General features: G+C 41.0%; 1 protein-coding gene across 2 annotated transcripts; it reads right to left on the minus strand.

Moving 5' to 3' along the window:
* Positions 1 to 5,396: 5,396 nt before the first annotated feature.
* LOC132990854 (catenin beta-1-like) lies at positions 5,397 to 14,861 on the minus strand. Of its 2 annotated transcripts, none has more exons than XM_061059342.1 (17): positions 14,705 to 14,861; positions 13,713 to 13,762; positions 13,116 to 13,325; positions 12,759 to 13,009; positions 12,381 to 12,619; positions 10,478 to 10,679; positions 10,223 to 10,367; positions 8,829 to 8,932; positions 8,429 to 8,563; positions 8,069 to 8,272; positions 7,794 to 7,952; positions 7,582 to 7,701; positions 7,324 to 7,474; positions 7,087 to 7,208; positions 6,881 to 6,941; positions 6,461 to 6,656; positions 5,397 to 6,351 (listed from the first exon to the last, which is right to left on the minus strand). In XM_061059342.1, the coding sequence occupies exons 2-16, from the start codon at positions 13,723 to 13,725 to the stop codon at positions 6,466 to 6,468; spliced, it is 2,307 nt and encodes a 768-aa protein (XP_060915325.1). In that variant the 5' UTR covers positions 13,726 to 13,762; positions 14,705 to 14,861; the 3' UTR covers positions 5,397 to 6,351; positions 6,461 to 6,465. The 2 variants fall into 2 exon arrangements, with proteins under 2 accessions (XP_060915325.1, XP_060915326.1); XM_061059343.1 differs by lacking the exon at positions 14,705 to 14,861 and adding an exon at positions 14,384 to 14,530.
* Positions 14,862 to 15,699: the final 838 nt, after the last annotated feature.

The following is a 15,699-nucleotide window of genomic DNA, read 5'->3' on the forward strand; positions in this document are numbered from 1 at the left end:
AGAATACAACTTGAAAACAAGGGTCAGTTACTTAGGCTATATTTTCTTTTTTAAATAAATCAAAAGTCAAAATGTGATGCTTGTGATAAATAGTTTCTTATATTCAGACATATAGACTCAAAATAAACTTGTAAATGGACCATTTAATGCCAACTAATAATTTATATATTGAGTCATAATAGTCACAGTAGAGCATGGACATATCTAAACCTATCATATATTTTGTATTCAAATCTGCAATCTGCTATTCATTTATAGAACTAAAAAATCCCTAAATGATATATATTTTAAATGTCTTCAATTTAAGTGTCTCTAAAGCAGCTTTCTTGTACTGTGTGTGACAGGAGTCCTGAAGCTACCAGGCAGAGCCAGGCCGTGTCTGTCTTCTGCAAAGTTCAGAGACCAGAACCGAACACAGACGAAAACATCTCTGCTTTCAAAATGAATGACTTTAGAGATGCATTCAGTGGGATGAAGTGGGCAGATGTAGTTTCCTGCCTTGATGAGACCATTGCTGGTCTGTTGGCTGACCCAGCCCACCCTCCACCTCCACCTCCTGATGTCCCTGCTGGGTTTGAGCCCAATGCTCACCCACAGGAAGAAAAGAGTCAGGATATAGAGAGTGAAGAGCACCTGCTCTTTGAAACAGGTTTAGATCTGTCTGACATGCTGAGCCCCACGGGTAGTCCCTGGTTGCAATTTGAAAGTCTGTATGAGGAAGACACCCAGCAGCTTGAAGACCTGCATGGTCAGGAAGGTGATCACATCCAGGAGCAGGTAAGAAACTCCAAAGTGGTTAATGAAAGGTCATTGTAAAGTGATCAACACTTTTGTTTGTCAGTAGAAGATTGTGACCAGTTCTCCTCAAATGTAGGTATTGCTCCAAATGGTGCTTCGAAAGTCGCAGCTGAAATTTTATGATTGATCCCTGAAAGATATTCCAGAAACAATCACTGTCAAAAAAAAGTCTAGTTGGAAGTATAGCCACATAAACAGTTTTTTGCTTTAAAACAAAACAACAACCCCAAAACATTTAGTTTGAACATTAAAGTTTAGCAGTTAAATCTTCACACTGCTCTGCTTCTTTCTCTTTTTTGACAGCACACTATATGCATGTTCTTCTGATGGTAAACCTTCACTCTCTCTCCACAGTACCTGCCCTGTGAGATGCCTGTTGAGGATGATCCTCCTGCTGCAGAGGCAGCCCCCATCAGTTATCCTGATGCTGCTCCACAAGAAGTAAGACCCCCCAGTTAGCATGTCACATTTTCATCTTCTTTCATCATCAGTGGAAATAAAGACATCTGATGGACACCAGTGAAGCTCACCTAACCTCTATTTCTGTGCTTGTGTTTGCAGTGTAATGTGGAACCATTGACACCCTCAGACAGCCTTGAGCCAAACACCAAGCGTATCCGAGTGATGTAAGTAACACAGACACATAAGAAGGCCCACTGAGTTTCTTGTTTTTTGTTTTCTCTTACAAACTTTTCCTGTTATTTAACGTTTTGTATCCGCCCTCCTTTTCTCTGTGTAGTTCTGCGGATCTGTTGAGTGAGTTTCGAGCATCAATCTCGAGGCCGACTCCCCCTGTCTCTGCTGCTCTTCCTTTCAGCCCCTGCTACTCAAGGTATGTTTGGGTGAAAGTACATTTTTTCTACATTTTCACGACTGGCCTAATATATATTTTTTTAATATCACATTAATTTAAATGTCTCTCAAGTGTTGCTTACTTTGAAGTGTCTGTAGAATATTTAGAAATAAAGCAGCACAGAAGATGAGGTCAAAATGTGCTCATGTCGTCATTTGTGCCTCACTCGTGTTTTTATTGAATGATAGAAAAAGACAGCGGGAAAGCACTGAAGATGCAAACAGGACTTATGTGAAGAAGCCTCCGAACGCCTTCATGTTGTACATGAAAGAGCAGAGACCAAATGTCCCCGCTGAAATCCTGGAAAGAGGAAGTGCAGGAGTGAACGTGTTCCTCGGACAGACTGTAAGTGTTTTTTGCAAAGTTAACATCCTCACAGTAAATAAATTAACTGGGAGTTTGTTCATTAGAACTACACTCAGTGTGTTTGTGTGCTCACCAACAATGTGCTTTCCATAGTGGAGGTCCCTGTCCAAGGACGAGCAGGCTAGATATTACCTACAGGCTGATATGGAGAGCCGCCTTCACTCTCAGCTGCACCCTGAATGGACCACAAGTGACAATTATGTAAGTCCACGCTTCTCACACACAGCAACACAACTGCCTCATGTTTACAACAAAACAACAATAGAAGCATGATAACAGATGGAAAATGGTTTTAACAATGTTGTTGTTGTTGTTGTTTTTGTTTAGGGCAAAAAGACGAAGAGAATGAGGAGGAGAGCTCAAAATGTGGCTCCAAAAGAAGGTACAAAAAGATCTTTGTTTTTTAATCACAATACGTTTTTGTGTAGAATATTTTGAAATGTGGATTTTTTAAAGGAAAATGATATATTATCAGTATAACATATTAGATAACATGTTGTTTAACATACATTTAAGAAGCAGCATGATGTATTTAAAGTTAAAATGATATATTATCAGTATAACATATTAGATAACATGTTGTTTAACATACATTTAAGAAGCAGCATGATGTATTTAAAGTTCAGAAAGACTCAACAGTGATTTTGTTTTATTTACTAGGTGACTACCTAGTGATGGAGGTGGTGCAGTCTTCCTCGTCACAGTCCCCAGTGATGGATGCTCCTCCCATGCTGATGGAGGTCACGGATCCTTCCACCTCTCAAACAGGGGTTCTAGGAATGAAGCCTTTGCAGAACGTGCTTGTGCTGCAGACGCAGACAGATGTGACGGGGCAGACAGTGCTGGTGCAGCTTCCAGACATCCAGACCCCGCTGAGTGTTTCTGTTTGCCGTGGTTGTTGTCTGCCGCAAGTGTTCATGGCCTCCGCTGGGACTCTGATGGCTTGAGCCGCTTTAATTCTCCTCTTTTTTTAAAAAAAGGGCTGTTATTCATGCTCTTATGTTCTTTGTTTGTTTGTGTTTTTGTCTGTTGTGTGAAAGTTATCAAACCTTCATAAAAATGAATAAAATGATAACTTCATATAGTTCTGGTTTGCTCGACTTTGTTCTGTCCAACTTGATTTCAACCTCGTTCTTTGACTATCAGCAAGGACCAAAGCTGATTTTACTTAACAACACTTCTTTCTTTCACCAAAGCATTTTTTTTAAACAAGTTACTTTATATATAAACTACAATGTTTTCAGAAGATCAATTTGACTGAAACACGTTGGCTGTCCAACATAAAGACAAAGAGGTTAGTTATATGCACATTACATAGGTGCAGGGCAAAAACAACAGACTGAGGAAGAAGATATGCCCGCACACTTGCTCAAATGCCACAAACTTTTTATTCCATCAAAATCACAACATTTGACTAGAGGTCTTCTTCATGTGATAAAGTTATCACCTTCCTCTTCTTCCTCTGTCCAACACAAAACATTAACAGTGATTTCATAAACTAGAATAATTAATTTTTCATTTGGCACTGCAGTTCAAGATGGAACAAGTTTGATTTCCTTGGCTATCTTTACATCATTTTAAGATGAAGAGAGAGAGAGCTGAAGTGTGGGCTCAAGAGGAATGAAAAGTGCAAAGAGGGAGATTCAATCGATCAATGAGCTCTACCAGAAGAAACAGACGAGGGCTGCAGTTAATTAACCAACTGAAAGATGTTTCACATGTCTTTCTAAATGTGAGCATGTGCTGCTTTCCTGTCATTCATGATATTAAATGAAGAGTCCTTGGGTTGAGGAATGTTGGTTTTTTTTGGATAAACAAAGCAGTTTGAAGACTTACCTTCAGGCTGTGGGAAGTTGTTGGAGAGATTTTCAATGATCAGATCGACTGAATATGGAAACAATCATTGGTTCAGCATCCCTTCCTGTGAAATGTGCTCTCTGATTCACTATTAAAAAAATTAAATTTAAGTTTCTTGCCACATGTGAGAATCGGTAAAATCATTTTGGGGTGTTTTAATTATATCTCATATCAATGAGTCATTTCTGATCTCTGAACGAGAGTCCTGCTCACTTTCTGTGTGAAGACAGTTCATTCACTGTGGATTAATGATGACTGACGGGGACAAATAGCAAAGATCAATGAATGAGCACAGCAGTCAATGACTGTCTGCTGTCAGTTTTTATGTTGTTGAGCGAAGTCACTGTCCCCAGATCACATCTGGATATGATCCATGACCCACACTTTCCACACCTTGAATACAGATAAAGCTCATGTCCCGTAGTGTATTAAGAAAATAAACACATTCAAGTTTGACTAAATTGATACCTCTTACTTTAAATCTAAAGATATATTTTCAAAGAATATCTCTACTCTGAAACAATGGAAAGCCTTCATGTTGCTGCTGTGTTTTAATGATGTTCTCTGAAGGTCACATCAGATTATCTGACCTTCCAGCAATCGATGACTATTTCATTAGTCACTTCTATCCGTCTTATTGATTTGTTGTCATAACGTTTTCTCGTATGTCTTTGTTTACCCTCACTCATATTCAGGCACTGATATGTTGCATTCGTCCAGTTGCAATGACTCGTGTTCCTGACTGTTTTATTTGAGATTTTAACACTAAGGACTTTTTCAATCAGTATACCTAACTGATCTCTGAACACTTTGATTTTTTTAATTTAATTAATATAAAAAGTGGAGACTCCTGCAAAAGAAGACGCAGTCTTTTAGAGACATAACATTAACACTATACTTGCTTTACATATTGGAAACACTGATTTCCAAGCCAGCAGGGAGATCTATCCATAGACTGTAAATATTAACTAACCCATGACTTTCATCATGTTAGCAACAGCTTCAGTCAACCAGCTGAGCCAAGCACCCCTTCAACATTCAACTCTCCTGTCAGAGATCACAAACACATGCAATACTTACTTTTCGGGAAACCTTTGCCGTTATTGGAGCTGGACAGGAAGTGTTGGGATGAGGGAGCGGGGGATGACATGAAGCAAAAGGGCAGGTCGGATTTGGAGCCCACGGCTTCTGCCATGAAGTCTATAGCCTCTGAGGACTTATTACCACTAGACCATCCAGTGAGTGCACCTACTCAAAATAATCTCAATCGATTAAGTAGACATGGTCAGCTTCATGTTCCTGTTGCACCCTTTTAAGTTAGATTTTTGTAGCTCATTTATTTGAGTATGTTTCCTACCTATTATGACTTTAAATTTGATCAATTGGGTATCTGCATAGTGGGACAAATCTAAAGTGGGGCTTTAGATGCATTGATTTCATTCCTGCATGATGTTGAAAGGTCCTGTCTGAGTACATGATCTCTACACCACAGGGACGGACAGAGGACACGGGAGACACCAAATGAAATAAAATGCCATTTTATTGTTCAGCCGTGTCATAACCTCGTCTCCAAAATAAGCACAGCAGGACTACACCTGGTTCATCAACCTAGCTACCTTTGATAGCACATAAAACTGGGTTTTATTCAACCACCAATGATAGCATTAAAGACTTTTCTATCAGACATCCAATGATAGCATACAAAATAGTTGTTAACCTACCAGTGATACTGTATATAAAACACTTGTCTCTAGATTTATCCCCAAACCCACCCTCAATTTCACCCACAACCCCTCTTTAGAACATTTGTGACACTGACATACTTTATGCTTAAACAAGCACATATTAAGAATGCATAATTCTCCATTTTTGAGATTATAAAAAAAACTACACAATGTTACACTTTAAGTCAGAGTACAATTCAACTGATTATTAGTGTTCTACACATTCAGCCATTAACCAAAGGAACATTGTATAATATCACTATAACTTAACACTACATGTAATATACGTTTAAAAAATAAAAATTACAAATGATTAGCATTGAAGAGAAAATGAAGATGGCTAGTGTGAAGGCAAGCTGGGTCAGTACCATAACAGAGAATGAGTAATACAAAAAGAAATAAAAAAATAGAATAAGAAAAAATAGAAACAAAAAACTGATAATAATACAGGCAAGGCTAAACATATGTGTGTTTCAAACTCTTAAGCTCCACCTCATGTGCACTCATCCATTTAGATAACCTGCTCCAAGACTTCCATTTTGTGATTCCACATCTCTCTGATACTTTAACCCCCCCCCCCCTCTCGACTTGCTTGAACATTCCCATGGCAACCATCTTCTTTGTTTTTTCTTGTGTCAGGCACTTTCCAAGACCCCTTATTTCTCTCTTTACCTTCAACAACTCCACAAGTCAATCATAACGCTGATTCAGACAACACAGGCCAATCACAATGCAGGTTCTAGTAGAATACAACTGTAAAGGAGCACAAAATGTTTTTTTTCCATCAGTGCTATTAATTAGATTATTACTTGAATACTTGAAATGTAAGAACTAGCGAGTTTTCTGTGGCGATGTGCCTTACCAATCCTACAGGTCGGTGTCAAACCAGGCCAGCTGGTTGCTGTCCATCAGGTCCTGGGTGTGGCCGAGGTCGGGCAAAGGATCGGTGTGATGACCCAGGTCGGGAAGAGTGTCGGCATGGTAGTCAGCACCCTCCATCATTGGGTCCAAAAGACTGTCCTGGCCGTAGGCTGCTGGGTAAGCCCGGTAGGCCCCATCTGAAAGGTTTTTAAAATAGCATATTTTTTCTCTTATCATACATAGTGTCTGACCTGGATAGACACCAACCTGAAAATAATGACAAACATCACACAACATCCAATAGTTTTGACGTATTTTCTATCATTAAGTAAGATGCTCCTAAACACAGATTTACATAAACCATAGGGTGATGAAATACAAGATGAGGACCTCTTTCATTAGAGATAAAACAGGTACTCACCATCTGGCCTGTAAGCAAGAGGGTCTCCCTGAGCTCCCATATCCAGTCCCAGGTCTCCAGTCTATAAAAAGAAAAACAGCATCGGTGAAGATGTAGGTGTCCTTAGGCCAGATCTACTGGTTGTATGTATGGGATTGTAGAAGCTAAAAAAAACCTGCTAAAATAGTGTACCTAGCTACAGCCGGTTTGTTTGTTTGTGCACATACCTCATTCCAGGCCATGGGCTCAGTCCTAAACAAAGAGCTGGTCAGCTCCACTGACAGCCGTTTCTTGTAGTCCTGGGGTTTGTCCTCAGACATGCGGAACAGGACAGCTGCAGCGTAGGTTGCTACAGGAGATAGAGCATGGTAACACAAGTCAAGTAAAGAAACAACAGTGGAAGTGCAGACAGGCACAACCAAAATCTGAAATGTTTGCAGTATTATTTTGGCATGTGTACTCACCAACGCCCTCGTTACGGGAATGCAGCAGCTCAGTGAGGGGTGCAGTGGCTCCTTCAGCTTCGATCGCCTCTGCAGCTTCCTTGTCTTGAGCCAGCTCGCACAGCACACCTGCTGCCACACGCTGGATGTTCTCGACTGGAGAATACAGCAACTGGAGACAGTGGAGGAAAATGTTAATACATTCATTAATATCCAGCTGTTCTGTGATGGCAGGGGTTTGTTTAGAGAGAACGTTTTCACACTGAGGGTTTAGATTACCTGGACAAAAAGTGGAATGGTGTTGAGTCCTCTAATGACAATTCTGTTGTGGACGTCCCGGGCCAGGATGTGCAGAGCTCCCGTGCAGCCCTCCACGATTTCCTCCATGCGCACACCCTCCTGTGTGCACAAAAGTAAGGGGAAAGAAGGTAAATAAAATACACTATTTTTCAAATGTTCAGCTAAAGAAAGCTTGAGGGTTTGTTACACACCACAAACTGCTGCTGGTTGCCTCCCATACTGGTACGCCTCTGGGTGTCCTGGTGGGCCCTGACAAGCAGCTGGACCAGCCGCGGGATAGCTCCCTGCTCACGCAGAGCGCTGTGGTTGGCTGGGCAAAGAGCCAGGTTGCGGATCAGACCAACTGTGGCCTAGATAGGAAGAAAATTTGAAATACTTAAGTGCTGGTAATCAATGGGGTCACTGTTTACTGGTTGCTTGTCTGGGGGATATGTGTAGGTACAGAGAAAAAGAGATGACTAAGGACCTTGATTAGTGGCCAGTGGGACGGAGGGTGCAGAAGTTTGACCACCACAGGCAGACCATAATGTAGGCGCACGGCATTCTGGGCCATTTCAGCATCCTGATGGCGGGAAGTCAGGTGACGCAGGGCACAGACTGCCGGCTCTGTGATGTCCTCTCTGTCGCCGGCTCTGAGCACTGTTCGCACCAGAGCCTCAATGCCTCCAACCTTAAATGATGAGATCAATCAGTGGAATATGTACAGTTACATTCGAAGAAGAAAGGGGTTTAAATGGAATACATATTCTACATTTCACAGATACATAATGATGTGCAAAGGTTTAACAAGGAAGCATTTTGCAAAAGCTCTGTGTATATTATATACCTGGCAAACCATGAGTTTGTTACTGTAGTTGTTGCAGGTCAGGTTGGAGAGGATGCCAGCAGCACAAGTCACTACATTAATGTCATCGCTGCCCAGCAGCTGGACCAGGGTCCCAAGGAGACCTTCCATTCCCTCCTGGAGAGCAGATGACAAGTAAGAAGGGAGAGAAGAAATTGCATAATTTAATATTAAATTGATTTAACAGATTGCCATGAAGTGACACTGTCTCAACAAAACTGGACCTATGTTTGTAATTTTCCTGCTGCCATAAAAAATGGGCTGGTGTACCGCTGTATTTTAGCTTTACCATAGAGACAATTTAACACATTTGCAACAACTCCTGAGCTTGAACCTGGGATTCATGTGTTAGCATTTGTGACTACTGACGTTAGTGTTGTACCTGTTTAGTGGCAGCGTCTGAAAGATTCCTCAGAGTCCAGAGACAGTTCTGGACCAGACGCTGGCTTGGGTCTGTCAGGTGAAGCCCCAGTGCCTGCATGCCTCCTATCAACACAAATAAACATTCATTACATGGGAGGAATTTCACCTTAGAAGCAAAAAATAACTACAATCATGTATCCAGGACTAACACTCAGACCACCTCATTAACCAAATAATGTCCACAAAGGGATTTTGTATCAGCATAGGCCTCTGTACACATCACTACCATATATAATAATACAACTAGTTAGATAAACCTGATCATCCTCTTTTACTAAGAAAATGCTTTTCTAATCTGAGTTCAAAAATCTTTAACATAAAATTGACATCATTTAAATAACTGTATCCGTTACCCTCCATCAGAAACATCAACACAAATGTAATAGAAATCTTTCTCTAAAGTTTGCCATGAACGGAAACACATTTTTCTAATATGAGCTTAGACAATGATGAACACGCAACAAACACACCGTTCATTTAGCTGTGTGTGTGTCAGTGCACTGGCTGCACGTGCAGCGCGTTGTGAGAGATTCCAACAAAACAAATGGGGGCATTTGGGTTTTGGTACTATATCGTTTTTTGGACCGAACACAGCGCTCATTCAGTTTGTTTACAGCTGCAGCCTAGAGCGGATTGGTAATGTTACACATTTTAAGTTTCTGGTTGAAGTTATTCACAGCCAAACAGCTGATGCCTACATGTTCATGCAGATGCAGTGAGTAGAAACAAAGACATTCTTCAAAATGAAATGTCTAAGCTTTAAGAGATATTTAATAAAATTAAACTCACATTTTTTTCCATTTCAAACGACTGAAGTAACTTCCTATTTGTACAACGGACTGATCTGCAATTCAGTATGTCCAGAAATGTGAGGGGTGAGCCAAGCCGATCAGATGTTATCTATATTACAACTATTATCAACTGAGCTGAGAACACATCTTTTTTTTTTTTTAAATGGTCAAGCTAAGAGAAGTGCCTGTTTTTTTTTGGTTTTTTTTTTAAATCGACTAGTTTTTTATGTCATTCACAAGGGGTAGCAAGTTTTTTCCTCACAGAAAACCCCTAAATCAACTGGAAAGTCATTCCTGAATCTTCCTAATTCTTCGTCCACAAAAAGTCTGGACTTTTGCAATCTACTCAAAAAAATAATGATAATGCATTTTCTCTTTGGGTCATATACCACACAGGCTAATCAGACTACATTCAGTTCTATTGGCACATTAGCCATAAGATAGGCATCCTCTGTATACATTGAATGGGGGCCTTCCTTCCTGAATGGAAGCTACAATTCTTTCAATGTTTTTGCATTTTCATTGAATAAGGTTAACATTGTATTTGTGAGTTTGTACATACCAGCCTCTACAATGGCAGGCTTGTTGCTTGAGCAAACAGAGAGCACTTTAAGGACTCTGCTTGTGGTCCACAGCAGTTTCTCATATGTGAAGGTCCTCATGATGTTGACCAGGGCCTGGGGACCGCCACTGGCCAGAATAATCAGCTGAAAGAAAGACACATCCATAAAGATGTTAACCAAGTGGTTTTGTCAGGACCCAAGAGGGAAAAATTATTTTAAGAGATTAAAAAAAATAAAAAGGTGATGTTCTATACCTTGCTTTCCTGGTTGCCATATGCCAGAATTTGCAGGCAGTCAGTGGTGATTGCCAGGAACTTGACGTTGGTATTAGACAACAGGGCCACCATCTTCTGCAGTCCTCCAGCCAGGCGCACTGCCATCTTTGCTCCTTCCTGATGCAGCAACAGGTTGTGGAGTGTAGTGATGGCATAGAACAACACACTGTCCACGGGCGAGCTGGAAAAATATACAAACAAATGATCAGTATTTGAAAACTTTTAAAACAAGCTCACAGACAGGTTTCCCTTCAATCAAGATAATGACAAGACACAACAACCACTAATCAAGACTTGGTTTTCGCAGTTGGCAGTAATCAATCAGCTTTGTAAATCATACACTTCCTGGATGATAAATAATTGTAACAGTAATGCAACGTTTGACAGTACTAGAAGCAAAGAAAAAAATATTTCTTTAAATCCCATGTTTTTAAAGACTTCTGATGTTTTTTCTTGCACCTGGCAAGCAATTCTTAAGACAAACAATGGATCTTGGCAACTATTCATCACCACAGGCACACAAGCCGTCTGCCAGGGAGAGCCGACTGACTGACCTGCTACTCTCAACCACTATGCAGAGATAATATCTGTTATCTTGGAGAGCGGTGTCATTTTTTTATTTTACATTTTGTTATTTTTGGGCCTTTATTGGAGAGACTGGACAGCGAATATCACTGAAAATTGTGTAGAGGAAGAGTGGCAGATTACTTGAAGGAAAGGAGCCACCGGTCAGATTTGAATCTGGGTCGTCCACTTTGAGGACTACAGCCTGTACATGGGGCGCACAAACTAACCACTAGGCCATCAGCGGCCCGGGAACCGTGTCAGTTTAACACGGTTTTCCAACCCTTTTCCAACAGTTTTACACTTTAGAAGTTTAAAGACCACTCAGAGAAAATAAATCTGTAAATCTGATGGAACCTCAAAAGTGACTTACATTCATTTAATTTCTTGCATTCATAGTTATGAAAGAAAAAATCTATTACCATCAGGCTGGTTGGAAAATCAAGACTTCTACCAGCTTTCAACTTATTTCTTGTCTGTAGTCTTAATAAAATCAAGCAGTTTATCATCCCTCCATGCAACTGTTCATATCCTGCATGTAAGTGCAGTAATACGATTCCAAGTTGAAAATCAAAGACACACAAGGGAATCCAACAGGTCGCAACTCGCCAGCCGGTTAATTGTTTTGTCTGTGTGCTTCGGCTTTCATGGAGAATACAAAGAGCAAAGTAAAGAGGTAGACATTTTAACAGTTTCAAATCAGTCACATTGTGGAGTTGTCTGTTGTTTAGGAGTAGAGCTCAGTCAGGACAGACAGAGGTGGTTGTTTCAGATAATAGACATGTTTTTTTTATTTTCCTGCAGCAATGGGAAAAGTCCTTAAAACACTGGTAGTCTAATGTTGCTGATTTGTTGCGATTGTCAGGCCGTGGTTCAGTTTTACCAGAAACTGCTACCATCTTTTCTTTTGACCAGAAACATTGTTGGCATTTATTCACAGTTGACTCATTATTTGCGTAATTGTTTTTATAAACCCAGAACACAGTGAAAGAGAACTGGACAGAGAGGGGTTGTGGGAGAGTCTAAGACACTCAAATGAATTTTAGTTAGTTGAAATATGCCTCTGATTAAAGCTTACTGGATATATGCAAGTCAAAAACCACCATGTCTGGCAAATTAGCAGGATGAAATAGAGAAAGGCTGTTAGTGGTATTAGGACTCATCATGTGATCTTCTAGTTATTGATAGACTGCAGTATTGTCAAACTAAACTAATTTGAGCTGTAGTGAAATGTGAAGAAATCCCCAACTGGATGTGGGCACACAACTAAACTCATCACACATACAGTAAAACATCCACAAGATCTAAAGTTTCTCACCCCAGCATCTTGACCAGGGCAGGGATGCCTCCAGACTTGAAGATTGCGAGGAGCCCCTCACGATGATGGGAGAGGTTGTGCAAGGTGCCAGCAGAGCAGCGAGCCGTCTCTACATCACCGGTGTTCTGCATGGCACGAACAACCGCCGAAACCATCTGCGGGGAGCGCATCAGGGCGTGGCGCGATGCCTCCTTCTTTGACAGCTGATGCACCATTACAGCTGCTTTGTTCACAACAACCTAAGACGGAGACAACATTTGTTACAAATGCAGTTTAGAAATCAGTGTAAACAGCTTTCTATTAAACTGTGTTGAATTATGCAACAGTTACACTTAGATGTTATTTTGAGTTCACACATTGATTCATTTGTTTACAAACCTGGTCCTCGTCGTTGAGCAGTTTGGTGAGCTCAGGAATGGCACGAGTTGCCAGCTCAGCATCATCTTGATAGTTAATGAGGTTGACCACTGCATGCTTCAGCATCTGAGAGGGCTCTGCCAGCCGCTGCACTGCTGTTGGGTGGGTGGCATCCAGCTGTGTGGGTGGGATCTGGATACCCTCCTCCAAGGTTTCAGGGAACATGGCAGCACGCACACGTTGGGCACGGGTCATGGCATATCCCTCAATGTCTGCAATACCAAGAGATAACAAATATTTGCCACAGATATTACATTTATTCAGCAGTTGCTATAACAATGCTGCAAATATGAGGAGGCATTTCAGCATTTTATAAACCTGTAGGCTCAGGAGTGAAGGGCTGGTTGAACTCCCAATCGTACAGGGCTGGGTCATCATCCTCAACATCAGGGTTCCCCTTGCCGCTCAGAGATGGTGCTGTGGTGGTGACTCCAGACTGGATGCCTGAATCCAGGTAAGACTGCTGCTGCCACTGGCTCACTGCAATCTTGCTGTCCCCCATTGCCATGTCCAGCTCCATCAAATCAGCTACACAAAAGGAAGCAAAAAGGAAAACACCAGGAGTTTTTTTTAAACTTTTACTCACACCAGCTTAACTTCTTATATCAAGCCAAGATAATTATCAAAGATTTTTAAGGTTCCAATTATTTTCAGCATAATGTTTGTAATCATTTCTACCTTCCACGTTTTAATTCTGATTAGAAACTCAAATGTTACAGAGAGGTGGAATTATAACTACTCCTGATACCATGACATGTGCTCACCTGGCTTCCATTTTCCTAATTTCGACAGCGTCTAAAAGGCCTATATAATCTTATATATCTGTATTCAAAGAATCTCTTCTGCATGCTAGTTACTGATCGTCTTTATATAACCTTGAACAGAGATCTAGAAGATAAAGTTTTTCATACTTACACTGGGTAGCCATTGTTCTTGCCTGCCCTCAACCCGCACAGCAGATTTGTCTGTGTAGAAGGAAAAAAAAGATCACACGGGGAAAATTAACAACTCGCACTCAACCTTGAATTTTTGTTTGTCACAGGCAAAACAAATCGTGAAGTTAAAACGACACTTCAATAAGATGTTTGTCTTCTGCGCTACCTGGGCCAGGTTCCTCTGATTCAGACACTTGTTTGGCTATGAGGGGGGAAAAACCGAGCCTCCACCTCCAACTGAGAGAGCAGAGAGGTGGGTATTTCCAGGCCAGCATGAACACAATTCACCATTCAGCGGCAAAGAACATCAAAGGCATATTTTCTCCCCCTCCCCCTACCACGGCCAAGTTCCGACCCCGCAGCTTGGGTTTCCAATATGAGGAACTCCGCCCCGCAATCACTTCCATGGTTCCTCCTCTAGTGTTAAGTCTGACTGCGAACGTAACAAGCTGCATAATCAACACTAAAAAAAAAAAACACAAACACTCCCTACGTAGATCACACAACACGTTTATGAGAAATGTTTGAAGCACATATTAGCCACCAGCGGTAGCTAACAGGTTGGCTAGCTTACCTAACGTGCCATGCTAACCCCTTCGCTAGTTAGCTCACCAGCTAACATAAACAAACTCAATTTCGGGCTTTACTCACGATGTCTAAAATGATCACAAGGGTGCCGTGACGCAATTGGGATAAGCAGCAATCGTAGTCACGAATCAGTTCATTATGAAAATCGTGACTTTCAAGCTTCCCCTCCAAATGCTCAAGTCTGGTTTGATTAGCTTGGCTAACCAGGACGTATAAAAAAGTAGATCCAAGAGCCACCGTACGAAACCTGCCGTGCTGCCAGCCAAATCAGAAAACCCCACCGGAGCCCCCTCCCAAGATAAAGATGATTTTCTCTGGTAAAGCAGACATTGACACGCAAAAAAACGTGGTATATTCATGTAATAAACACATTATTTTTTTTACCAGAGTCGAGTGGCTCCTCCGTGGTTCTTGTCAGGGGAATCTTCTCCTTTCTCTTGGCCGAAAATTGGAAAAGAGCTGCTAGGTGAACCACCCGTAGAAGTCCGAACCACACCCGCTGTAGCTCCGCCGAAGATGTTGCTTCCGCTTGTGCGAGCTAACACCAAGATGGCGAAGGTGAAAATACAGTATTCTGCCGCACTCGGAAAAATAGGGCGCCATTTTAAATAAAGTTTTAACATCGAAACCAGTGTTTTACATGGATTGCCATATATTAATGTATTTATTATTTTTTAGACCAGCCATCGATTATATTTGTGGGGTTTCAGTTGATGTAGTTAAAAGATGTTAGATACTTGCTGTAGTGGGGAGGGCGAGGTGCATTCATTAGAAAGGAATGTGATTCATGAGCTGCTGAGATATGATAGAGGGACTCATTAACATGCAGTTTACTCAGGGACACAAGCGTTTGCCTGAACAGAGCAGGCTTCATCATGACTTAACATTTATCTTTAAAATCAAGCCTCGTTTGGGCTAAAATTGAGTTTGTTTGAGAACCAGCTTTGTCTTTCACATTTCACACTTACACACAATTTCATTGGGAATTACTTAAGAGATAAACTGCAGTGTCAAAGTGTAGAAAAACAAGACCCACAAGTTAAAACCATATGAGAGACAGTGGATCATGGCTGAATATAATTTTTCTAGCAATTGAAACTCATTAATCACTTAAATTAAAAACAGCAAACAGTTAAAGATAAGACTGATTAATTGGAGGAAAAAATCAATGTCCACAGTCACATGGAGCTGTACTTGGTTTCAATGGTATTTTATTGTTTTGTCCGAGTTGTTGACACTCAGTGCATCATTTGTGATAACTGTGATTTGAATCCATCACTAAAGTCATTTAAGTCAGACACACTGAGTGCTACATCTGTTCTGCTTTTGTTGGTTTAATAAGGCTTGAAGCCATGGTACATGTTATTTGAACCATTTGG

Source organism: Labrus mixtus, chromosome 16 (genome assembly GCF_963584025.1).
Source record: "Labrus mixtus chromosome 16, fLabMix1.1, whole genome shotgun sequence".
Classification (NCBI taxonomy): Eukaryota; Metazoa; Chordata; class Actinopteri; order Labriformes; family Labridae; genus Labrus; species Labrus mixtus.

Excerpts from the sequence above, each read along its gene's own strand:
- LOC132990854 (XM_061059342.1), bottom strand. Across the intron at positions 7,209-7,323 it reads TTCCCGTAACGAGGGCGTTG|CAACCTACGCTGCAGCTGTC; the intron begins GTGAGTACACAT and ends TATCTCCTGTAG. Across the intron at positions 6,942-7,086 it reads AGCCCATGGCCTGGAATGAG|ACTGGAGACCTGGGACTGGA; the intron begins GTATGTGCACAA and ends TTCTTTTTATAG.